At 41.4% G+C, this 26,713-nt stretch overlaps 1 protein-coding gene across 1 annotated transcript in view; it reads left to right on the plus strand.

The window, feature by feature from the left end:
* LOC106607558 (glutamate receptor ionotropic, kainate 2) overlaps nucleotides 1-26,713 on the plus strand; it is a 234,682-nt gene that overhangs the window by 128,535 nt on the left and 79,434 nt on the right. The window contains exons 7-8 of the mRNA XM_014204602.3: nucleotides 9,561-9,704; nucleotides 13,811-13,918. Of these exons, the coding sequence (XP_014060077.1) occupies nucleotides 9,561-9,704; nucleotides 13,811-13,918 (252 nt within the window). The remainder of the gene's footprint in view (nucleotides 1-9,560; nucleotides 9,705-13,810; nucleotides 13,919-26,713) is intronic.

Raw genomic sequence — 26,713 nt, forward strand, 5'->3', positions numbered from 1 at the left:
GTGGCTCCCGATCAGGAACAGCTGTACGTCGTTGTTCCTGATTGGGAGTCATATATTAGTTGCGTGTTTTCACCTGGGGATTTGTGGGTAGTGTATTTCGCACTGCTAGTGATTATTGTAGCCTGTGAAACTGTCACCTGTCGTTCTTTGTTTATTGTTTTGTTTCGTGTTATCTTTATTCATTAAATATAATGATGAACATGCAACCCGCTGCGCCTTGGTCCTCTCTACAATACGACAGCCGTTACACAGAGAGCCACATCAATTTACAGAAATACTTATCATAAACTTTGATGAAATATACAAGTGTTTTGCATAGAATTAAAGATAAACTTCTTCTTAATGCAACCGCTTTGTCAGATTTCAAAAAAGCTTCACGGCGAAAGCACACCTTGCAATAATCTGAGTACAGCGCTCAGCCACCAAAACAAGCCATACAGATACCCGCCATGTTGTGGAGTCAACAGAAGTCAGAAATAGCATTATAAATATTCACTTACCTTTGATGATCTTCGTCGGAATGCACCCCCAGGAATCCCGGTTCCACAATAAATGTTTGTTTTGTTCGATAAAGTTCATCCTTATGTCCAAATACCTCCTTTTTGTTTGCGCGTTTATTTCACTAATCCAAATGCACAAGGCGCAGGCAGTAAGTCCAGACAAAAAGTAAAAAACGTTCCATTACAGTTCGTAGAAACATGTCAAACAATGTATATAATCAATCTTTAGGATGTTTTTATCATAAATCTTCAATAATATTCCAACCGGACAATTCCTTTGTCTTTAGAAATGAAAGGGAACGGAGCTTGTGCGCGATCAATAACTAAAGGCTTTCTGCTGAACCACCTACTGTGATTGCTCTTATTCGCTCCCCTTCCACAATAGAAGCCTGAAACAATGTTCTAAAGACTGTTGACATCTAGTGGAAGCCCTAGGAAGTGCAATATGACCGCATTTACACTGTATATTGGATAGGCAATCACTTGAAAAATTACAAACCTCAGATTTCCCACTTCCTGGTTGGATTTTTCTCAGGTTTTCGCCTGCCATATGAGTTATGTTATACAGACATCATTCAAACAGTTTTAGAAACTTCAGACTGTTTTCTATCCAAATCTACTAATAATATGCATATCCTAGCTTCTGGGCCTGAGTAGCAGGCAGTTTACTCTGGGCACGCTTTTCATCCAAATGTGAATATACTGCCCCATAGCCCAAAGAGGTTAACCGAATTGAGATGGTTTTGGATGAGTTGGACCGCAGTGTGAAGGAATAGCAACCACCAAGTGCTCAGTATATGTGGGAAGTCCTTCAAGACCATTGGAAAAGCATTTCAGGTGAAGCTGGTTGAGAAAATGCCAAGAGTGTGCAAAGCTGTCATCAAGGCAAAGTGTGCCTACTTTGAAGAATCTCAAATATAAAGTAGATTTAGATTTGTTTAACAATTATTTGGTTAGTACATGATTCCATATGTGTTATTTCATAGGTTTGATGTCTTCACTATTATTCTACAATGTAGAAAATGGTAAAAATAAAGAAAAACCCTTGAATGAGTAGGTGTGTCCTAACTTTTGACTGGTACTGTAGTTCGCGTGGCTTGCTGACATTTCTGACAAGTACAATTACTGTACCCTGTTTCTGGTGCATGTATTTTATGACACTCATTTGCTACAATAAGTGTCGACTTTGTTTCAAAGTTTCGTCACAAAATTGTAAAATGGCACCGTTACATCAGAAACGTTCTCAACTGCACATTTTGTGTTCTTGATCTGAATGCCCTGTCTTGTACAACACTACTGTCATGACTTTCCCTCCTGGGTGAGGATCAAAGAGAGCCCCCCCACCTCTCTTCCACCAGATAGGAAAGGGGGGGGGGAGTTGGGCTAGTTTTATGACTTAACGACCGGTCGTAATCTTTCTCTCTCTCTTGCCTTTGCAGTATTGAGACTAGAATGTCTGAGTGTTACAACAGAGCAAGACTTTGTATACTTTAACATCAAGTTTGGACATTAAAACAATTTTTCTAACATAAATAATGTGGGAAATTGTTGGTGGGGCTCCAAACAATAATCATGTCAAATCAGTTGTTGTTTTGTGATATCGTTAAGGATGGTATAACTAAATAACTGTATCTTTGAAAGTGTATGCATTCAAGGGTTTACATCTAAATGTTGTAAACCTAATATGATTAAATATGGAACTATTTGTGAAAAGAAAGGCAAGATGATTTTAGCCTTCTAAATGAGATAATTGTTGTCATAGAAAGTTTTACCCAGTCAGTAACCACGCCCACTTGAGCACAGACATTATGCCAACAGGATGGAACGCCCTTTTTTTCCAGAGTGCATAAAAGGACTGCTAACAAAATGTACAGTAGACCAGTACATTGCCTGGTTGCTACTGGCATGTAAAATGGTTTAAAACTACTAGACCAGTATACATGCAGTGTGACTGACAGCGTGAGCTGAATTTTACGAATTGGTAAGGCCCTCTGAAACTCAACAGAGAAAAAGAAGAAGGCTAAGACATGCAGCTCTGCATGTCACATAGTCTAGGAAACTTGACCGAAGATGAGAAAATAAGAACATTTCCCTATCAAATGATCATTGGCACATCTGATGTATCCAGTCTAACGAACACTTCCAGAACAAAGAAAAGACTACTACTACAACTACTAAGGACATTGTGACATCTGGTGGACAACCAGAGACTTTCTGTCGAACTATTCATCACAGATGGATCAAGGGGTTTTCAACAGAGAGACAACAGACAAAGACATCTAAGCGTAAATATATGTTGCATTTCCAAATCCGAATGAGCGGTTGTTAGGGTGCTAAATATCCACATTCACGATGAGCATATTATTCAAGTGTTTGTACGATAGTTGAATTCCTTTGTCTCCCCTTCTCCTGCTCTTTCTTTCCCCACCCCATTCTTTGTGTATCCAGCCGTCATATCGGGTTAGTCCACTAGGGACTTTTCATTCCATTATGTTAGTAATCAATTCAACCTTTATGTATTTCTGTGGGATAATTTAGTTAGATAGTAATTAAGCCATTTTGTGTATCACTGTATCATCATTTAGACTAAGGATTGTGCAGATTTGAAGTCAATGACATTCAGAATGAGACTGAGATGAGGTGGTAATAATTAATGGTTGACTAATATGAAAACGATATATTCTTGAGTTAATTCAGGAAACAGTAACTCATTAACCTCTATGGGCTAGGTGGGACGCTAGCGTGCCACCCGTGGTGCACTCCATCAACAGCAGGTGCATTTCAAGAGCGGCAAATTTGAATCCAAATAAATGTCAAAATTCAAATTTTTCTAAAATACAACTATTTTACACCATTTGAAAGATAAACATCTCCTTAATCTAACCACGTTTTACGATTTCAAAAAGGTTTTACGGCGAAAGCATAAATTTAGAGTATGTTAGGACAGTACATTTACAAGAGTTGTGTGTAATGTTTTGTCAAGTCAAAGACAGGGTCACCAAAACCATAAAACCAGCTAAAATGATGCACTAACCTTTTACAATCTCCATCAGATGACACTCCTAGGACATTATGTTAGACAATGCATGCATTTTTAGTTCTATCAAGTTCATATTTATATCCAAAAACAGCGTTTTACTATGGCATTGATGTTGAGGAAATCGTTTCCCTCCAATAACCGGCAGTCAAGTCAGCGTCACAAATTAAATAATTAAAATTAGAAAACATTGGTAAAATATTATATTGTCATTTAAAGAATTATAGATTTACATCTCTTGAACGCAATCAACTTGCCAGATTTAAAAATAACCTTACTGGGAAATCACACTTTGCAATAATCTGAGCACTGCGCCCAGAAAAATACGCGTTGCGATACAGACTAGACGTCATGTTGGGGAGATCTAAAATCGAAAATACTATGTAAATAATCCATTACCTTTGATTCTCTTCATCAGATGTCACTTCCAGGTATCACAGGTCCATAACGAATGTAGTTTTGTTCAAAAAAGCTCATCATTTATGTCCAAAAATCTCCGTCTTGTTAGCACATGATCTAAGCCAGCCGGACTTCTCGTCATGAACGAGGGGAAAAAATATATTTCCGTTCGTTCAAACATGTCAAACGTTGTATAGCATAAATCATTAGGGCCTTTTTTAACCAGAACATGAATAATATTCAAGGTGGACGAATGCATACTCTTTTATAACATATTGGAACGAGGGTACCCAACATGAACTCGCGCGCCAGGTGTCTAATGGGACATCATCGTTCCATGGCTCTTGTTCGGTCAGATCTCCCTCCAGAAGACTCAAAACACTTTGTAAAGGCTGGTGACATCTAGTGGAAGCAATAGGAAGTGCCAAAATATTCCTCAGCCCCTGTGTTTTTCAATGGGATAGGTTTAAAGTCAATACAACACATCAGGTATCCACTTCCTGTCAGAAAATGTCTCAGGGTTTTGCCTGCCAAATGAGTTCTGTTATACTCACAGACACCATTCAAACAGTTTTAGAAACTTTAGAGTGTTTTCTATCCATATATAATAAGTATATGCATATTCTAGTTACTGTGTAGGATTAGTAACCAGATTAAATCGGATACATTTTTTTTATCCAGACGTGCAAATGCTGCCCCCTAGCCCTAACAGGTTAAACCAACTTTTCCCGTGGTGCCCCAAGATTGCTAATAAGTTAATTATTGCATGATTAATTCAATAATTTTAATAATTAAGCATAGTTAATTGATTTGATAAAATAACCATCATCACATTAATGATAGTCACGACACTACATTATAAAAATATTTTATCTCTGATCTAGGTCAGGGATGGTGTGGTGGTTCATTTCTGCATTACAAAATGAGGAGAGTTACACACTTCACACACCAGTCAGAGTTATACTTAAACTACATCTTTAATAATAAGAGCTTTGCAATAGCACTTGACTTTCAATGATGCGCCATTTCTAATGAACCATTGAAAGTGACAACACAAAAGTACAAAGATCTTTTATAGCCAAGATACACCCCTCTCAACGTACATGACGAACCATAGATCTTAGGGGGAAAAAAGTAAAGACTTTTACTTGAGAGAGGAGTATCCCATAGCCAGATAGGATTCGCTATAAATTATCGTTCAGTTTGGTCCCTAAAACGATGTTCTAATCCCGTTCCTGGTACTTCATAGCACAAAAACACCGTCTTATCCAATGGCATAAATCAATTGATAACTCTAGACACTCCCATCTCAAGGAAACCCCCTCTTGACCCCACTCCTGGACAAGCTCACTGAGGGGAGTGAGCCTCTAGGTCATACACTATCCCAGGATAAGTGCAACATCAGAGAAGACATACAATGGTTCCAGACACTGCCATACACCTCCCCCCAATGCCAAAGGAGGGAGTGACTTGCGCACAGACATTGTGGAGAGAAGTAATTGGTTCCCCATTAATCACGCCATTCCTTCACATGGTTTAACCTCTATGGGCTAGGTGGGACGCTTGCGTCCCACCTACTCAACAGCCAGTTGAATCCTGTGGCGCGTTATTGAAATCCTTAGATATGCTATTACTTAAATTTTTCAAAAATATGACTATTTTACACCATTTTAAAGATAAGACTCTCGTTAATCTAACCACACTGTCCGATTTCAAAAAGGCTTTACAACGAAAACAAAACATTAGATTATGTCAGCAGAGTACCCAGCTAGAAATAATCAGACACCCATTTTTCAAGCTAGCATATAATGTCACATAAACCCAAACCACAGCTAAATGTAGCACTAACCTTTGATGATCTTCATCAGATGACAACCCTAGGACATTATGTTATACAATACATGCATGTTTTGTTCAATCAAGTTGATATTTATATCAAAAACCAGCTTTTAACATTAGCATGTGACTAGCATTCCCACCGAACACTGCCGGTGAATTTACTAAATTACTCACGATAAACGTTCACAAAAAGCATAACAATTATTTTAAGAATTATAGATACAGAACTCCTCTATGCACTCGATATGTCCGATTTTAAAATAGCTTTTCGGTGAAAGCCCATTTTGCAATATTCTCAGTAGATAGCCCGGCATCACAGGGCTAGCTATTTAGACACCCAGCAGGTTTAGCACTCATCAAAGTCAGATTTACTATAAGAACATTTTTATTACCTTTGTTGTCTTCATCAGAATGCACTCCCAGGACTTCTACTTCAATAACAAATGTTGGTTTGGTCCAAAATAATCCATCGTTATATCCAAACAGCGGCGTTTTGTTTGTGCGTTCTAGACACTATCCTAAAGGCTAAATAAGGGTGACGAGCATGGCGCAATTTGTGACAAAATAATTGTAAATATTCCATTACCGTACTTCGAAGCATGTCAACCGCTGTTTAAAATCAATTTTTATGCCATTTTTCTCATAAAAAAGCGATAATATTCCGACCGGGAATCTGCGTTTAGATAAACAGACAAAGGAAAAGAAAGCATTCGGTCGAAGCGGGCACGCGCCTAAGCCCATAGTACTCTGAGTGGCCACTTGCCAAAAGCGATAAAGTGTTTCAGCCAGAGCCTGCCTCGATATCGTTCAACTTTTTCCCGGGCTCTGAGACCCTATGGAAGACGTAGGAAGTGTCACGTTATTGCACAGATCCTGAGTCTTCAATAAAAAGAGCCAAGATGAAGCACTACTTCTCAGACAGGCCACTTCCTGCTTGAAATCTTCTCAGGTTTTGGCCTGCCATAGGAGTTCTGTTATACTCACAGACACCATTCAATCAGTTTTAGAAACTTTAGGGTGTTTTCTATCCAAAGCCAATAATTATATGCATATTCTAGTTACTGGGCAGGAGTAGTAACCAGATTAAATCGGGTACGTTTTTTATCCAGCCGTGTCAATACTGCCCCCTAGCCCTAACAGGTTAACAGATACATTCACAAATGAAGACAATGTTCCATACTGTCCTCTTCCCTTTCTGATATTCTGCATAGCACCAGGGATATGTGAAAGACAAGCCTGACCTCTCCCCTCTCTGGGCCCCAAGCGACTGAGCCCCAGCTGAAGGAAGAAGTGCAACTGCCAACACCAGAGTCCAAAGGGATACATTCTGATTCATCTGCCACATTGGTCAACTCCAACCCTCAGGGGCTTGATTGTTGTCACACTTTTGCCCCGGCTAACTCGTGACTCCAATAATCAACTAATGATGGTCTTCAGTTTAGAATGTAATTAGTTTAGTCAGGTGTGATCGTCAAGTGTGATAGAATAATATTTGGTGAGAATTAACTGTCTTTCAGCTAAAGGAGACTCTACAATAACAAGTCTGAAGTGTCTACTCATTGAAAACTGCAAAGGACTACACTGACATCCCAGAACTTCAGAAAGCAGTGTTGAGAAGACTGGGGTTACCAACCAGACTGATTCTCAGATCAGATGACCCAAGACTCCCTGGAATGCCACCACCAACAACGGCTGAGCTGCTAAAACTTAGAGGAGATGCTCGCCACACAACACGGGTGCAGTAAGCACACCTTTGAGCTGGGAAGGACCGGAGCTTTCCCTGCGGTCAGACTTGGTGGTTCCCGGGAAGTTTTACAACCTTCAGAAAACTGAACTTGTTGTTGAAAGAGGTGGGCCTGTAGCAAAACATATCAATCATATAAATAAGGGAGGTTTGTGTGGGCAACAATAAACTTTTGAGAAACAATACTTGTGCATTTTCTGTCTAGCATATAGTCATCATTATTGTACTTTTGGAATGTTTTAGAATTATTTTCTAAACTATTCTCTTTTCCTGGATATCTATGCTCTTGACAGTTTACACTTTAACTTAGCAAACCTACAGTTTGTTAGATATCCAGAAAGACGGATGGCCTACCCTTGTGTAAATACAGTACAAAATAAGTAAATCCAATTACACAGGTCAGGTCAAATAGTTTTATTAAGGAGATATACAAGGTAATCTCTGTAACTTTCCTCAAAATAACAAAAGCAAAGTGTAAGGGAAACATTCCGATAATGTACTGAACTGATATAACCCAGACAACAACAAAAAAAATCACACAAAAATTTACATAAAGATATCACCAAATCAAGTATTTTTCCTAATTGGGATCCAAATGAAGAATAAAATAAAGTAGTTGTGAAAAGTGTTAACCTGTTATGTAAACATACAGTACTTGGTAATAAATACATTGAAGATTGCAGTGGTTAAATGGCAGGAGTTGTGTGTAATAATGTGCAGGAGTCTCCCTGCAATTCATGCAGGTGCACCAGCGAGGTTGTCTGGAGACCCTAGGCTAGCTCTCCGGTACTCCATGATGTCAAACATCACTCCAGGTAGACGGGAAGCAGCCAGCTCCAGCACCTCTCCCCTTTCTTCAAAGGACAGTTCTTGCAATTTAAGCTGTAATGATAAGAAAAAAGTAACATGAAATTACAGAATGCAGCCGAATGTTGTGTGATATGATTATAATGTTGTGAAATGGCTAAATAGTACCACAGGTGAAATATTTTTTACTAACCATCATCTCGGCCAGCCTCTCTTCTTGCAGTCAGGCAGTCCTTTCAAGGTCTTCCTGTCCAATTCTTTCTTTCTGCAGCTCTGCCTGTGCCCCTGGATGGTCTACGGCTCTTCAAAACTGGAATCCTACAGAAAAAAAACATGTACACAACACTCATTAGGATTGTATGGTAATGTTCAATACATGGTCTTTTATGTATAAGCAATAAGGATTTTCATGCAGAACACATCTACAACACATCTTCATAGCCATAGCTCTCGAGAATCAAGGGGCTATCTCAGTAATGTTATTAGCTAGCTAGTATAGCTAGGAGTACAGCTTTGATGCACCTGTACTGACCTCACCTTCTGGATGGTAGTGGGGTGAACAGGCAGTGGCTCGGGTGGTTGTCCTTGATGATCTTTTTAGCCTTCCTGTGACATCGGGTGTTGTAGGTGTCCTGGAGGACAGGTAGTTTCCCCCCGGTGATGCGTTGTGAAGACCACACCACCCTCTGAAGAGCTTTGAGGTAGTGGGTGGTGCAGTTGCCGTAACAGGCGGTGATGCAGCCAGACAGGATGCTCTCAATTGTGCATCTGTAAAAGTTTGTGAGGGTTTTAGGTGACAAGCCCAATTTCTTCAGCCTCTTGAGGTTGAAGAGGCACTGTTGCGCCTTCTTCAACACACTGTCTGTGTGGGTGGACCATTTTAAGTTTGTCCATGATGTGTACGCCGAGGAAATTAAAACTTTCCACCTTCTCCACTGCTGTCCCGTCGATGTGGATAGGGGGGGGTGCTCCCTCTGCTGTTTCCTGAAGTCCACGATCATCTCCTTTGTTTTGTTGAGGTTGTGCTGACACCACACTGCAAGTGCCCTCACCTCCTCCCTGTAGGCTGTCTCATCATTGTTGGTAATCAAGCCCACTACTGTTATGTGCAAACTTGATGATTGAGTTGGAGGCGTGCATGAAGGGCAAAGGACTAACCTAAACCAAGGTTAGCAAGAGACACCTTTTGTCTCATGATGTAATAATGCTCTGACATATCTCTCTCTCTGTGCAGACGGACGCAGCGCTGATGTACGACGCGGTGCACGTGGTAGCGGTGGCAGTGCAGCAGTCGCAGCAGATCACTGTCAGCTCGCTGCAGTGCAACCGTCACAAACCCTGGCGCTTTGGAGCGCGCTTTATAAGCCTCATCAAAGAGGTACCGTAATACTTAACCTCTATGGGCTAGGTGGGACGCTAGCGTGCCACCCGTGGTGCACTCCATCAACAGCAGGTGCATTTCAAGAGCGGCAAATTTGAATCCAAATAAATGTCAAAATTCAAATTTTTCAAAAATACAACTATTTTACACCATTTGAAAGATAAACATCTCCTTAATCTAACCACGTTTTACGATTTCAAAAAGGTTTTACGGCGAAAGCATAAATTTAGAGTATGTTAGGACAGTACATTTACAAGAGTTGTGTGTAATGTTTTGTCAAGTCAAAGACAGGGTCACCAAAACCATAAAACCAGCTAAAATGATGCACTAACCTTTTACAATCTCCATCAGATGACACTCCTAGGACATTATGTTAGACAATGCATGCATTTTTAGTTCTATCAAGTTCATATTTATATCCAAAAACAGCGTTTTACTATGGCATTGATGTTGAGGAAATCGTTTCCCTCCAATAACCGGCAGTCAAGTCAGCGTCACAAATTAAATAATTAAAATTAGAAAACATTGGTAAAATATTATATTGTCATTTAAAGAATTATAGATTTACATCTCTTGAACGCAATCAACTTGCCAGATTTAAAAATAACCTTACTGGGAAATCACACTTTGCAATAATCTGAGCACTGCGCCCAGAAAAATACGCGTTGCGATACAGACTAGACGTCATGTTGGGGAGATCTAAAATCGAAAATACTATGTAAATAATCCATTACCTTTGATTCTCTTCATCAGATGTCACTTCCAGGTATCACAGGTCCATAACGAATGTAGTTTTGTTCAAAAAAGCTCATCATTTATGTCCAAAAATCTCCGTCTTGTTAGCACATGATCTAAGCCAGCCGGACTTCTCGTCATGAACGAGGGGAAAAAATATATTTCCGTTCGTTCAAACATGTCAAACGTTGTATAGCATAAATCATTAGGGCCTTTTTTAACCAGAACATGAATAATATTCAAGGTGGACGAATGCATACTCTTTTATAACGTATTGGAACGAGGGTACCCAACATGAACTCGCGCGCCAGGTGTCTAATGGGACATCATCGTTCCATGGCTCTTGTTCGGTCAGATCTCCCTCCAGAAGACTCAAAACACTTTGTAAAGGCTGGTGACATCTAGTGGAAGCAATAGGAAGTGCCAAAATATTCCTCAGCCCCTGTGTTTTTCAATGGGATAGGTTTAAAGTCAATACAACACATCAGGTATCCACTTCCTGTCAGAAAATGTCTCAGGGTTTTGCCTGCCAAATGAGTTCTGTTATACTCACAGACACCATTCAAACAGTTTTAGAAACTTTAGAGTGTTTTCTATCCATATATAATAAGTATATGCATATTCTAGTTACAGGGTAGGATTAGTAACCAGATTAAATCGGGTACATTTTTTTTATCCAGACGTGCAAATGCTGCCCCCTAGCCCTAACAGGTTAAAATATTAGCGTTTCATTGACATAAAGTATAGGATGAATTGAGTAAGTATGACTTAATGTAATTAAGTTAATGACTATGGCTTGTGTTTAAGTTACCACTACTCAGTTTATTTAGTGACTCACCAAACACCAGTCTCAACATCAACAGTGAAGAGGTGACTCCGGGATACTGGACTTCTAGGCAGAGCAGCAAAGAAAAAGCCATGTCTCAGACTGGCCAATAAAAATAAAAGATTAAGATGGGCAAAAGAACGCAGACACAAGACAGAGGAACTCTGCCTAGAAAGCCAGCATCCCGGAGTCACCTCTTCACTGTTGACGTTGAGACTGGTGTTTAGTGAGTAATCAAGTTGCCAGTTGAGACTTCTGAGGCGTCTGTTTCTAAAACTAGACACTTTAATGTACTTGTCGTCTTGCTCAGTTGTGCACCGGGGCCTCCCACTCCTTTTCTATTCTGGTTAGAGACAGTTTGCGCTGTTCTGTGAAGGGAGTAGTACACAGCATTGTACGAGATCTTCAGTTTCTTGGCAATTTCTCACATGGAATAGCCTTCATTTCTCAGAATAAGAATAGACTGAAGCGTTTCAGAAGAAAGTTATTTGTTTCTGGCCATTTTGAGCCTGTAATTCAACCCACAAATGCTGATGCTCCAGATACTCAACTAGTCTATAGAAGGCCAGTTTAATTGCTTCTTTAATCAGATCAACAGTTTGCAGCTGTGCTAACATAATTGCAAAAGGTATTTTTAATTAGCCTTTTAAAATGATTAACTTGGATTAGCTAACACAATGTGCCATTGGAACACAGGAGTGATGGTTGCTGATAATGGGCCTCTGTACGCCCACGTAGATATTCCATTAAAAGTCAGCCGTTTCCTGCTACAATATTCAGTTACAACACCAACAATGTCTACACTGTATTTCTGATCAATTTGATGCTATTTTAATGGACAAAAACTTGCTTTTCTTTCAAAAACAAGGACATTTCTAAGTGACCCCAAACTTTTGAACGGTAGTGTGTATATATACCTGTGTGTGTGTGTACAGTCGTGGGCAAAAGTTTTGAGAATGACACAAATATTAATTTCCACAAAGTTTGCTGCCTCAGTGTCTTTAGATATTTTTGTCAGATGTTACTATGGAATACTGACGTATAATTACAAGTGTTTCATAAGTGTCAAAGGCTTTTATTGACAAATACATGACGTTGATGCAACGAGTCAATATTTGCAGTGTTGACCATTCTTTTTCAAGACCTCTACAATCCGCGCTGGCATGCTGTCAATTAACTTCTGGGCCACATCCTGACTGATGGCAGCCCATTCTTGCAAAATCAATGCTTGGAGTTGGTCAGAATTTGTATTTTTTTGTTTGTCCACCCGCATCTTGAGGATTGACCACAAGTACTCAATGGGATTAAGGTCTGGGGAGTTTCTTGGCCATGGACCCAAAATATTGATGTTTCGTTCCCCGAGCCACTTAGTTATCACTTTTGCCTTATGGCAAGGTGCTCCATCATGCTGGAAAAGGCATTGTTCGTCACCAAACTGTTCCTGGATGGTTGGGAGAAGTTGCTCTCGGAGGATGTTTTGGTACCATCCTTTATTCATGGCTGTGTTCTTAGGCAAAATTGTGAGTGAGCCCACTCCCTTGGCTGAGAAGCAACCCCACACATGAATGGTCTCAGGATGCTTTACTGTTGGCATGACACAGGACTAATGGTAGCGCTCAGTTGTCTTCTTCGGACAAGCTTTTTTCCGGATGCCCCAAACAATCGGAAAGGGGATTCATCAGAGAAAATGACTTTACCCCTGTCCTCAGCAGTCCAATCCCTGTACCTTTTGCAGAATATCAGTCTGTCCCTGATGTTTTTCCTGGAGAGAAGTGGCTTCTTTGCTGCCCTTTTTGACACCAGGCCATCCTCCAAAAGTCTTTGCCTCACTGTGCGTGCAGATGCACTCACACCTGCCTGCTGCCATTCCTGAGCAAGCTCTGTACTGGTGGTGCCCAGATCCCGCAGCTGAATCAACTTTAGGAGACGGTCCTGGCGTTTGCTGGACTTTCTTGGGTGCCCTGAAGCCTTCTTCACCACAATGTAACCGCTCTCCTTGAAGTTCTTGATGATCCGATAAATGGTTGATTTAGGTGCAATCTTACTGGCACCAATATCCTTGCCTATTATATATATATACACATGTGTAATTGTTGTTTATTTATGTGTTCATTCAGGACTACAAAAGAGACCGTGGTCTCAGCATGTCTCCCTGTTTAAATACAAATGTACTGTCCCACCCCCACTTTAGTCTCTCATATCTCTCCCTGCGCTGTCTCTCTGATCCCCCAATCACTTTGAAGTAAAAATTCAAGCACAACCAACTTCACAGTGTAATGAACCCTAATACCTGTCAAACAAGCCTCTGTGGTGCTCGTCTCTATTGTCTCTTGTTGTATTTAAATACAGACAGTGTGGAGAGAGCCAGGCGGAAGGTCTAGCTAATTGAAATTAAAACATTGTAGGCTTTTGTTTTGTGGATCACAATATAATGAAAGAGCATGTGGTATTATGGGTAATTGAGGGATACAATTTGGACACATTGGACTTTGTTTTTGAGATGAATTAGGTGGTTGGTGTGCGTGTGTGTGCCCCTCTATAGGCCCATTGGGATGGCTTGACTGGACACATCCTCTTCAACAAAACTAACGGATTGAGGACAGACTTCGACCTGGACGTAATCAGTCTGAAGGAGGAAGGACTGGAAAAAGTGAGTTTGGGTGTGTGTGTGGGTCAGTGGTGGTCGGTGCCATTTCAGATTAGGAGGAGGATTTTTTTTATTAGCATGACCTTATTTCTATTACAGCATATTGGATGATTGTAATTCATATTCCATTCACCCAGCTCAACATAACATCGATAGGTTTAGGCTACTACACTATAGTCAAATTTGCCCTATACCCTTCATGAGGTTGCTACAATCTAGCCTACAAATTAAAGTTTATAACAAAGGTGCACAGGTCGACAGACAAATTGGAGTAATCAAGGTGACTGACAGTAACACATTCAATACTACCTTGCACACACTCGCATGCGTCTAGCTGATCTTGGGTGTAATCATTAGCCCAACTAAAACCAACATTTCTATTGGACAAAGTCAGGTACGTCCATCCCTGTTTTGTTCCATTTGCTTACATTTAAGAAAGGTTTTGCAAAGGAATTGACGGAATCAATATTCCCCTGATCAACTACACACACACTACACTTTAATAGCAGCCACGTACAGCATCATCACTTTGCTCATTGTATAATTCCTTCTCCCATCTACGCACTGTCCTCCTTTAACCTTTTCCCTTCAATTGTGGACTAAACTCACCAAGCCAAACCTTCATACCATAACCGCTAAACAGCCTACATCGTTGTCACCATATTAACTAACGTCATAGCCAACATAGCTACTAAAAATAGCCCGTTAGGAAACCCACAATCCCATCCATGTGTACAATCACGCAATACAGCGTAAAGCAAGCAGCTTACAACAAGCAGTTTAGCAGTAACACAGGTGGGCCCCGTAGGAAATACATTTATAAAACCGAAAGCTTACCTTGATTTGGAAGAGTTGCAGTGTTGGATAGCCTTGTCAGCTAGCTAGCATTCCTCTTTGTTTGAGTCAGGTTGTTGAGTTGGCTAAAATAGCTGCATTAGCTAGCTACGTAATTGAAATGTAAAATAAAAAGAATAAAAAATACAACTAAATATCATTTTCTCTCTCTGCTGCTTCTCCTTCATTTTTGAAGAAATCAATTTGTTCAAAACTCTTCAACAATTGTCTTTCTCTCTCTTTGAATCAACTCTTTGAGTCAATTGTTGAAAATAATGGCACCGGATGAGATGGCCGCCGTTTCACAGGCTCCTAACCAATTGTGGTATTGTGTGTGTTTTTTCGCATTATTTCTAACTTCTTTTGTACATGATGTTTCTGCCACCATCATAAGACCAAAAAGAGCATCTGGATATCAGAGCAGTGATTACTCACCTCGTACTGGACGAAGATTTTTCTTCAACAAGTCGGACGCAAATTATTTACTTCAGAAACTGGACAATGCCCAAATCCCTGTCATTTGCATGAAGAAGAGACGGAGATATGGGGGTCGTAGGTCAGGGTGCCTTGTAAGAATCCGACAGCAAGTGGGTAACCCGCCTCTACCATCAGTCCTATTAGCCAACACGCAATCATTGGATAATAATCTGGATGAGCTTCGATCAAGACTATCCTACCAACAGGACATTAACCTGTTAGGGCTAGGGGCAGTATTGACACGGCTGGATAAAAAACGTACCCGATTTAATCTGGTTACTACTCCTGCCCAGTAACTAGAATATGCATATAATTATTGGCTTTGGATAGAAAACACTCCAAAGTTTCTAAAACTGTTTGAATGGTGTCTGTGAGTATAACAGAACTCAAATGGCAGGTCAAAACCTGAGAAGATTCTGTACAGGAAGTACCCTGTCTGACCATTTCTTGGCCTTCTTTGCCATCTCTATCCATTACAAAGGATCTCTGCTGTTACGTGACACTTCCTACGGCTGCCTTAGGCTCTCAGAAGGTGGCAAAAAGCTGAATCGTGGCTTTGCAGGCTCTGGCTGAAAAAAAGTAGTGCGTTTGGGTAGTGGCTGGTTACAGTACTGTGAGACTCAGGCGCGTGCCCGCGTCGACCGAATGCTTTGTTTTCTTTCCTCTGTTTACCTAAACGGAGATTCCCGGTCGGAATATTATCGCTTTTTTTACGAGAAAAATGGCATAAAAATGGATTTTAAACAGCGGTTGACATGCTTCGAAGTACGGTAATGGAATATTTAGAATTTTTTTTGTCACGAATTGCGCCATGCTCGTAACCCTGATTTACCATTTTGGATAGTGTCTGGAACGCACGAACAAAACGCCGCTATTTGGATATAACAATGGATTATTTTGGACCAAACCAACATTTGTTATTGAAATAGCAGTCCTGGGAGTGCATTCTGACGAAGACAACAAAGGTAATCAAACTTTTGTAATAGTAAATCTGACTTTGGTCAGGGCTAAACTTGGTGGGTGTCTAAATGGCTAGCCGTGATGGCTGGGCTATCTACTTAGAATATTGCAAAATGTGCTTTCACCAAAAAGCTATTTTAAAATCGGACATATCGAGTGCATAGAGGAGTTCTGTATCTATAATTCTTAAAATAATTGTTATGTTTTTTGTGAACGTTTATCGTGAGTAATTTAGTAAATTGTTAGTAAATTCCCCGGAAGTTTGCGGGGGGTATGCTAGTTCTGAACGTCACATGCTACTGTAAAAAGCTGGTTTTTGATATAAATATGAACTTGATTGAACAAAACATGCATGTATTGTATAACATAATGTCCTAAGATTGTCATCTGATGAAGATCATCAAAGGTTAGTGCTGCATTTAGCTGTCTTCTGGGTTTTTGTGACATTATATGCTAGCTTGAAAAATGGGTGTCTGATTATTTCTGGCTGGGTACTCTGCTGACATAATCTAATGTTTTGCTTTCGTTGTAAAGCCTTTTTGAAATCGGACAATGTGGTTAGATTAACGAGAGTCTTATCTTTTTCAGAACTCCTTTATGCAATCGCGGTGTCAGATTTTAAAATAGCTTTTCGGCGAAAGCACATTTTGAAATATTCTGAGTACATAGCTCGGCCATCACGGCTAGCTATTTTGACACCCACCAAGTTTGGGACAACCTAAACTCAGAATTACTATTAGAAAAATTGGATTACCTTTGCTGTTCTTCGTCAGAATGCACTCCCAGGACTTCTACTTCAACAACAAATGTTGTTTTGGTTCCAAATAATATATAGTTATATTCAAATAGCTCCGTTTTGTTCGTGCGTTCAGGTCACTATCCGAAGGGTGACACGCGAGCACATTTCATGACAAAACATTTCAAAATATTCCATTACCGTACTTAGAAGCATGTCAAACGCTGTTTAAAATCAATTTTTATGCTATTTTTCTCGTAAAATAGCGATAATATTCCAACCGGGCAACGTTGTATTCATTCAAAGGCTGAAAGAAAAAAATGGAGTAGTCTCGTGACCGCGCATCTCCAGTGTCACTGTCCCCAGGCTGACCACTCACAAATTCTGGTGCTGTTCTTCGCCCAGAGATAGCAGACACCCCATTCCACTTTCTGGCGGCTTTAGAGAGCCAATGGAAGCCTTAGAAAATGTCACATTACAGCACAGATGCTGTATTTTCGATAGAGATGCAACAGAAGGACAACAAATTGTCAGACAGGGCACTTCCTGTATGGAATCTTCTCAGGTTTTGGCCTGCCATATGAGTTCTGTTATACTCACAGACACCATTCAAACTGTTTTAGAAACTTTAGAGTGTTCTCTATCCAAATCTAGTTATATGCATATTCTAGTTTCTGGGCAGGAGTAGTAACCAGATTAAATCGGGTACATTTTTTATCTGGCCGTGAAAATACTGCCCCCATCCCAAAGAAGTTAAGAAGCCTTTTGGAGCTCAGGTACCACTTTCCATGCGTTAGCAGAGAGAACAGTTTATGACTAGGGTGGCTGGAGTCTTTGGCAATTGTTTGGGCCTTCCTCTGACTCCACCATCTATAGAGCTCCTGGATGGCAGGAAGCTTGGCCCCAGTGATGTACTGGGTCGTACGCACTACCATCTGTAGTGCCTTGCGGTCGGAGGCTGAGCAGTTGCCATACCAGGCGGTGATGCAACCTGTCAGGATGCTCACAATGGTGCAGCTGTATAAGATACTTTTTTGTTAGACTTAGAATTTTTGTCAAAATGACTCATTTGGGCTTGAAGGGGGGGTCCCTCGAGGACATGCCTTTTCTAGTGATAAATAATTATAGGTTCTCCAGACCTCTTTCACAAACAGAATGAACAGAGATCGCAGTCACAGACACACACAAGTAAGCCGAGACAACTGATTAACAACTGTGTTCGTGTCTTAACCTGTTGTCTTAATGACTCATTTCTTAATTGGAAATCATTGGAAATCGTCATAAATGAGTCATTAGTGAAACCATTTATCAAGATTACATTTATACTAGTTATTCATTTACACTCAAAGACACTTTATATAAGCTCATGAATTATCAACTACATAATTTCAAGTGCTTCATGGTTTCACATTTGGACTCATTGTCTAGATATGGCATCCTCCAGCAGTCTCCTGTCAGAAGCGCAGTTCCGGTTTTCTGTTTGGATGTGTTCATTGAGCCTGTCACCACTTCATGTGGACACAACTTCTGCATGGCCTGCATCAGAAAGTACTGGGATGGTAATGGCCTGTGCCAGTGTCCACTGTTTAAGGATACATTCTACAGGAGATCTGAGCTTCGCATCAATACTTTCATTTCTGAGATTGCTCCTTCGTTCAGGAAGTCAGTTCAAGTAAAAGCTACAAGCAGCCCAGACCAAAGCCATGCCGGCCCTGGAGAAGTGGCCTATGATGTATGTACCGGGACGAAACTCAAGGCCCTGAAGTCATGCCTGGAGTACTTGACCTCTTACTGTGAGACTCACCTGCAGCCTCATCAGATAGCCCCAGCCCTGCAGACCTGAAGATGCACAGGCTGATCGACCCTGTGGAGAACCTGGAAAACAGGATTTGTAAGGAGCACGACAAACTCCTTGAGTTGTTCTGAAGGACTGACCAGACGCGTGTTCATTGGCAATTTTAGCATGTAAATCTTGGTGGGGCAAAAACAAAAAAAGTGGAATGCATGTCAGAAAAGCCACTACAAAACACAACACTAAACAATACATGAATTGCACTATAATGGTGACAAACGATGCCCACAAACCCACAAAGGGTCTACATAAAGCTGTCCCAACAGCAGTCCCAACACTAATACACCTGGCTATCAGAGGAGCCTTGTCTGGCAGCGAAACAGTTCATTCAGCCTCATTTACTTCCTTTAAAAAAAACATAGCTGATATGGCTGACTTGCTTAAACAAATGTGGTTTCTAATGACAATTGAAATGTACAAACTATGGCTTAAAGGGACGACAAGCAGATAAGAGGCAATCCGGACGTAACATTAGTCAATATAACAATGTTTAGTACTTTTTAAATGTACAGTGACAGAATTCAGAACATAGGCCATTCTTACAGTGCTCTCCCAATACACCAAGTTAGAACCGTAGGATGAAAAAAAGGGGCATATAAGACAGTGAAAGCTCTTACAATATTGTATGATTACATTTTCTCCGAAATAGGTTATATGCTACAGTAGAACAGTCAGAACTGTAGGCGAAGCCTGGAAGCCACTCATCTGGAAATGCTTTCCACTAGATGTTGGAACATTTTTGCAGGGACTTTTTCCATTCAGCCACAAGAGCATTAGTGAGGTCAGGCACTAATGTTGGGCGATTAGGGCTGGCTCGCAGTCGGCGTTCCAATTCTTCCCAAAGGTATTCGAGGGGGTTGAGTTCAGGGCTCTTTGCAGGCCAGTCAAGTTCTTTCACACCAATCTCGACAAGCCATTTCTGCAAGGGGGCATTTGTCATGCTGAAACACGAAAGGGCCTTCATCAAACTGTTACCACAACGTTGGAAGCACAGAATTGTCTGGAATGGCATTGTATGCTGTAGCGTTAAGATTTGTCTTCGCTGGAACTAAGGGGCCTAGCCCGAATCATGAAAAACAGCCCCAGACCATTATTGCCATATCTCAGACTGGCCAATAAAAATAAAAGATTAAGATGGGCAAAAGAACATAGACACTGGACAGAGGAACTCTGCCTAGAAGTCCAGAATCCCGGAGTCGCCTCTTCACTGTTGACGTTGAGACTAGTGTTTTGCGGGTACTATTTTAATGAAGCTGCCAGTTGAGGACTTGTGAGGGGTCTGCTTCTCAAACTAGACACTCTAATGAACTTGTCCTCTTGCTCAGTTTTGCACCAGGGCCTCCGTTTCCTCTTTCTATTCTGGTTAGAGCCAGTTTGCGCTGTTCTGTGAAGGGAGTAGTACACAGCATTGTACGAGATCTTCAGTTTCTTGGAAATTTCTCACATTGAATAGCTTTCATTTCTCAGAAAAAGAATTGACTGACGAGTTTCAGAAAAAATATCTTTGTTTCTGGCCATTTTGAGCCTGTAATCGAACCCACAAATGCTGATGCTCCAGATACTCAACTAGTCTAAAAAGGCCATTTTGCTTCTTTAATCAGGACAACAGTTTTCAGCTGTGCTATAATTTCAAAAGGGTTTTCTAATGATCAATTAGCCTTTTAAAATGATAAACTTGGATTAGCTAACACAACGTGCCATTGGAACACAGGAGTGATGGTTGCTGATAATGGGCCTCTGTACGCCTATGTAGATATTCCATAAAAAATCTGCCCTTTCCAGCTACAATAGTCATTTACAACATGAACAATGTCTACACTGTATTTCCGATCAATTTGATGTTATTTTAATGGACAAAAACAAGGACATTTCTAAGAGACCCCAAACTTTTGAACGGTAGTGTATATTTAAATATAAATACAGTGCCTTCGGAAAGTCTTCAGACCCCTTCACCTTTTTCCACATTTTGTTATGTTACAGCCACATTCTAAAATTGATTAAATAAAAATCCTCAGCAATACCCCATAATGACAAAGCGAAAACAGGTTTTCAGATATTTTTTCAGACCCTTTGCTATGAGATTTGAAATTGAGCTCAGGTGCATCCAGTTCCCCTTCCACAACTTGATTGGAGTCCACCTGTGGTAAATTCAATTGATTGGACATGATTTGGAAAGGCACACAATTGTCTATATAAGGTCCCACAGTTGACAGTGCATATCATAGCAAAAACCAAGCCATGAGGTCAAAGGAATTGTCCGTAGAGCTACAAGACAGCATTGTGTTGAGGCACAGCTCTGGGGAAGGGTACCCAAACATTTCTGCAGCATTGAAGGGCTCCAAGAACACAGTGGCTTCCATCATTCTTAAATGGAAGATGTTTAGAACCACCAAGACTCTTCCTAGAGCTGGCCGCCCAGCCAAACTGAGCAATCGGGGGTGAAGGGCCTTGGTCAGGGAGGTGACCAAGGACCCGATGGTCACTCTGACATAGCTCTAGAGTTTCTCTGTGGAGATGGGAGAACCTTCCAGAAGGACAACCAGCTCTACAGCACTCCACCAATCAGGCCTTTATGGTAGAGTGGCCAGACGGAAGCCACTCCTCAATAAAAGGCACATGAAAGCACGCTTGGAGTTTGTCTAAAGGACTCTCAGATTCATGAGAAACAAGATTCTCTCGTCTGATGAATCCAAGATTGAACTCTTTGGCCTGAATGCCAACCGTCATGTTTGGAGGAAACCTGGCACCATCCCTATGGTGAAGCATGGTGGTGGCAGCATCAAGCTGTGGGAATGTTTTTCAGTGGCAGGGACTGGGAAACTAGTCAGAATCAAGGGAAAGATGAACAGAGCAAAGTACAGAGAGATCCTTGATGAAAACCTGCTCTAGTGTGCTCAGGACTGGGGCGAAAGTTCACCTTCTAACAGCACAACGACCCTAAGCACACAGCCAAGACAACGCAGGAACTGCTTCCAGACAAGTCTCTGAATGCCCGGAGTTGAACCCGATCGAACACCTCTGGTGAGACCTGAAAATAGCTGTTCATCAAAGCTCCCCATCCAACCTGACAGAGCTTGAGAGGATCAACAGAGATGAATGGGAGAAACTCCCCAATTACAGGTGTGCCAAGCTTGTGTCATACCCAAGATGACTGAAAGCTGTAATCGCTGCCAAAGGAGCTACAACAAAGTACTGGGTAAAGGGTCTGAATACTCATGTAAATATATTTCAGTTTTAAAAATGTTATACATTTGAAACAATTTCTAAACCTGCTTTTGCTTTGTCATTATGGTATATTGTGTGTAGATTGAGTAAGGAAAACAATTTAATAAATGTATAATAAGTTTTAAACGTAACAAAATGTGGGAAAGTCAAGGAGAATGAATACTTTCTGAAGGCACTGTAAGGTATCTGTTTATTTTTAACATACAGTGGCAAGAAACAGTATGAACCCTTTGGAAACACCTGGATGTCTGCATAAATTGGTAATCAAATTTGATCTTATCTTCATCTAAGTCACAACAACAGACAAACACTATATATGATTAAATCATTTAAACATTCACGGTGTAGGTTGGAAAAGGTATGTGAACCCCTAGGCTAATTACTTCTCCAAAAGCTAGTTGGAGTCAGGAGTCAGCTAACCTGGAGTCCAATCAATGAGACAAGATTGGAGATGTTGGTTAGAGCTGCCTTGCCCTATAAAAAAACACTCACAAAATGTGAGTTTGCTATTCACAAGAAGCATTGCCTGATGTGAGTCATGCCTCTAACAAAGGAGATCTCAGAAGACCTAAGATTAGGAATTGTTAACTTGCATAAAGCTGGAAAGGGTTACAAAAGTATCTCTTAAAGCCTTGATGTTCATCAGTCCACGATAAGACAAATTGTCCATAAATGGAGAAAGTTAAGCACTGTTGCTACTCTTCCTAGGAGTGGCAGTCCTGCAAAGATGACTGCATGAGCACAGTGCAGAATGCTCAATGAGGTTAAGAATAATCCTAGTATAACAAGTATAACGATGAGAGTCGGGAAGCAAATTCAGGGAATGAATACATTTAATAAATAAAAGAACAAAACAAGAAACACAAACAGCGCACCAACATGAAACAGCAACAAAGACGACTGGGGAAGAAACCAAAGGGAGTGACATAAAGAGCAGGTAATCAAGCAGGTGATGGAGTCCAGGTGAGTGTCATTTTGCGCATAACACTGGTGACAGGTGTGCGCCCTAACGAGCAGCCTGGTAACCTAGAGGCCGGAGAGGGAGCACACATGACAGTACCCCCTCCCCGACGCACGGCTCCAGCCGCAGGACGCCGACCAAGATGACGATCCTGGGGATCAGGAGCGGACTGGTCACCTCTGCTAAGGCGCGGGAACCTGTTAATCCTGCTGCAGCGCGGGAGCATGACTACCTAGAGCGCCAGAGAGAGAGCGCATACGTGACAGTTTAAGCTCCCCGGCGCGTTCGGCTCCAGCCGCAGGACGCCAACCACAGGGACGATCCCGGGGACATAACCTCCACCACAAAAAAAACACTCCCTGATGCTTCCCTTTGTTGAGTCGTCAGTCTATAGCGATGTACGCTGAGAGTCAGGAAGCAAGTTCAGGGAGTGGAATACATTTAATAAATAAAAGAACAAAACAAGAAACACAAACAGCACGGACATGAAATAGCCACAATGACGACTGGGGAAGAAACCAAAGGGAGTGACATATAAAGAGCAGGTAGTCAAGGAGGTGATGGAATCCAGGTGAGTTTCATTATGAGCGTAACACTGGTGACAGGTGTTCGCCCTAACGAGCAGCCTGGTGACCTAGAGGCCGGAGAAGGAGCACACGTGACAACAAGATGGTGTTCATGGGAGGATACCACAAAAGAAGCCACTGCTGTCCAAAAGAAACATTGCTACATGTCTGAAGTTTGCAAAAGTGCACCTGGATGTTCCATAGCGCTACTGGCAAAATATTCAGTGGACAGATGAAATTATAGTTGAGTTGTTTGGAAGGCACACACAACACTATGTGTGGATAAAAAAAAGGCACAGCACACCAACATCAAAACCTCATCCTAACTGTAAAGTATGGTGGAGGGCGCATCATGGTTTGGGGCTGTTTTGCTGCCTCAGGGCCTGGACAGCTTGCTATCATTGACGGAATAATGAATTCCCAAGCTTATCAAGACATTTTGCAGGAGAATGTTAGGCTATCTGTTCGCTAATTGAAGCTCAACAGAATTTTGGTGATGCAACAGGACAACGACTCAAAACATGGAAGTAAATCAACCATAGAATGACTTCAACCAAAGAAAATACGCCTTCTGGAGTGGTCCAGTTGGAGTCCTGACCTCAACCCAATTGAGATGCTGTGGCATGACCTCAAGAGAGCAGTTCACACCAGATATCCCAAGAATATTGCTGAACTGAAACAGTTTTGTAAATAGGAATGGTCCAAAATTCCTCCTGACCGTTGTGCAGGTCTGATCCGCAACTACAGAAAATGTTTGGTTGAGGTTATTGCTGCCAAAGGAGGGTCAACCAGTCAGACTTTTTCCACCCTGCACTGTGAATGTTTACACAGTGTTTTCAATAAAGACATGAAAACGTATAATTGTTTGTGTAATTAGTTTAAGCAGACTGTGTCTATTGTTGTGACCTAGATGAAGATCAGATCAAATTGTATGACCAGTTTATGCAGAAATCCAGGTATTTTCAAAGGGTTCACATACTTTTTCTTGCCACTGTATTTGTTTTTGCTTTGTCATTATGGGTAATTGTGTGTAGATTTAGGATTTCTTTTATGTAATCCATTTTATAAGGCTGTAACGTAACAAAATGTAAATACTTTACGAATGCACTGTAAATATTTTACAGACAGAGCTGAGTACATTTCTTTTCAATATTGATGTCACAAATATATAATTTGTACTGGTTTTCTTTCTATAAAAAAATTAAAAATAATGAATCTTTCCCAGTGGTGTTACGCACTTTCAGCTGGCACTTGACGGGAGGCTTCCTGTTTGCTCCAACCAATGGTGTGCATGCACAATGTTGCTCTGGATCATGCAAACAGGTACGGGCTACAATTTGTTGTGCGTCCCCCACGCTTCTAAGACATCATCACGTCAACTGTTCCCGAGGCCTCTGTGCCCGTTTAGAGGGAGGGAATATCTTCTCGTCTGCAGACACAGACAATTCAAGTGGTTTCTATGTGAGATCCAGGACGGCTGGTACAGCCGGTATTTCCTGGGTATTGAAAGGGGTCAGGACTTTTTTTTCCCCTTCCGAGATTTATGTGTCCTCAGCAAGCATCTCAAATTTTGCACCTCCAAAATGCTCACAAACCAGCGGTTGTTACGGTCCATGTGTCCCGGCGATTGGTTCACCACCATCAACCAAAAGGATGCATAATTTCATGTGCCCCAGTTACAGAATATTTCTGAGGTTCAATTACGAGGCAATAGCCTACGAGTGTTTGGTCCTCCCGTTCGGCTTGTCCCTCTCACCTTGCATCTTTTCAAAGGTGATTGAGGCGGCTCTGGCATCCATTAGGGGCCAGGGTCTGAGGGTGTTGGCCTATCTGGACAATTGGCTAATATCAACAGTCAAGAGATCAAGCAGTGTTACACACATCCAGGGTGGTGTCCCATTTCCAGTAAAAAAAAGAAAAGGGGAATAAAGAGCTGTCTAACCCCATTGCAGTGCATTCAATTCCTGGATCTTTCCGTTGTGCGCACTGTACGTTTTCGCCAGTTCCTGTGCCTACTGGAGATGATGGCTTCTAAGATATTGGTCATTCGCCTGGGACTATCGCTTGGATGCATCTTGCCACCTAAACCAGTCCCCAACATGCCTTCGGGGGCCCAAGCCAAATATTTGGGAGGGCCAATCTGATGGCTAGAGGTTTACCTCCGAATGCTATTTCTACCATTCAGTCTGCTTGGGCGTCTTCCACGAGAGGGCTGTATGCGTAAAAGTGGCAAACGTTTGAGCTCTGAGGACAAGATAAAGAGCTGGTTCTCCACTTTTAAAAGTGTACTTGGCCGCTATTTCAGCATGTCATGTAGGAATTGATGGTTCCTATAAGGTGTATGTTGTGTCACGCCAGTCTGTAAACCTATCACACCCACATGGGGCTTGACGCTGGTTTTGGAGGCACAGTGTGCGGCCCCCTTTGAGCCTCTGGAGTCGGTGGATCTCCTACACAGCTTCCCTGCTCATGGCTATGGCCTTGGCTAATGTTGTTGGGGACCTCCACACATTATCCATACACTCTTCCTGTACACAGTTCGCCCTGGGCAACTCTAAGGTGACTCCAAATGTGGCCTTTGCCCCGAAAGTTATCCGTATGTCCTACGTGTCCTTAGATTTGAGCTATTTCTCTTTTCGCCTCCTCCTTTTGCTTCTGAGGAGCAACAAAGGATATCCAAATCAAATCAAACTTTGTCACTTGCGCTAAATACAACAAGTGTAGACTTTATTGTGAAATTCTTACTTTACAAGCCCTTAACCAACAGTGCAGTTCAAGAAGAGTTAAGAAAATATTTACCAAGTAGAATAAATAAAAAGTAATAATATAAAGTAACACAATAAGAATAACAATAACAAGGCTATATACAGGGGGCACCAGTACCGAGTCGGTGTGCGTGGGTACAGGTTAGTTGAAGTAATTTGTACATGTAGGTGGGGCGGCAGCTAGCCTAGTGGTTAGAGCGTTGGACTTGTACCCGATTCCCGAGCTGATAAGATAAAAATGTGTCGTTCTGTCCCTGAACAAGGCAGTGAACCCACTGTTCCTAGGCAGTCATTAAAAATAAGAATTTGTTCTTAACTGTCTTTCCTAGTTAAATAAAGGTTAAAAAGGTGGTTGTGAAGTCACTATGCATAGATAATAAACAGCGAGTAGCAGCAGCGTACAAAAGGGAGGGGCGGACAAT

This window comes from Salmo salar, chromosome 06 (assembly GCF_965601325.2).
Source record: "Salmo salar chromosome 06, fSalSal1, whole genome shotgun sequence".
Lineage (NCBI taxonomy): Eukaryota > Metazoa > Chordata > Actinopteri > Salmoniformes > Salmonidae > Salmo > Salmo salar.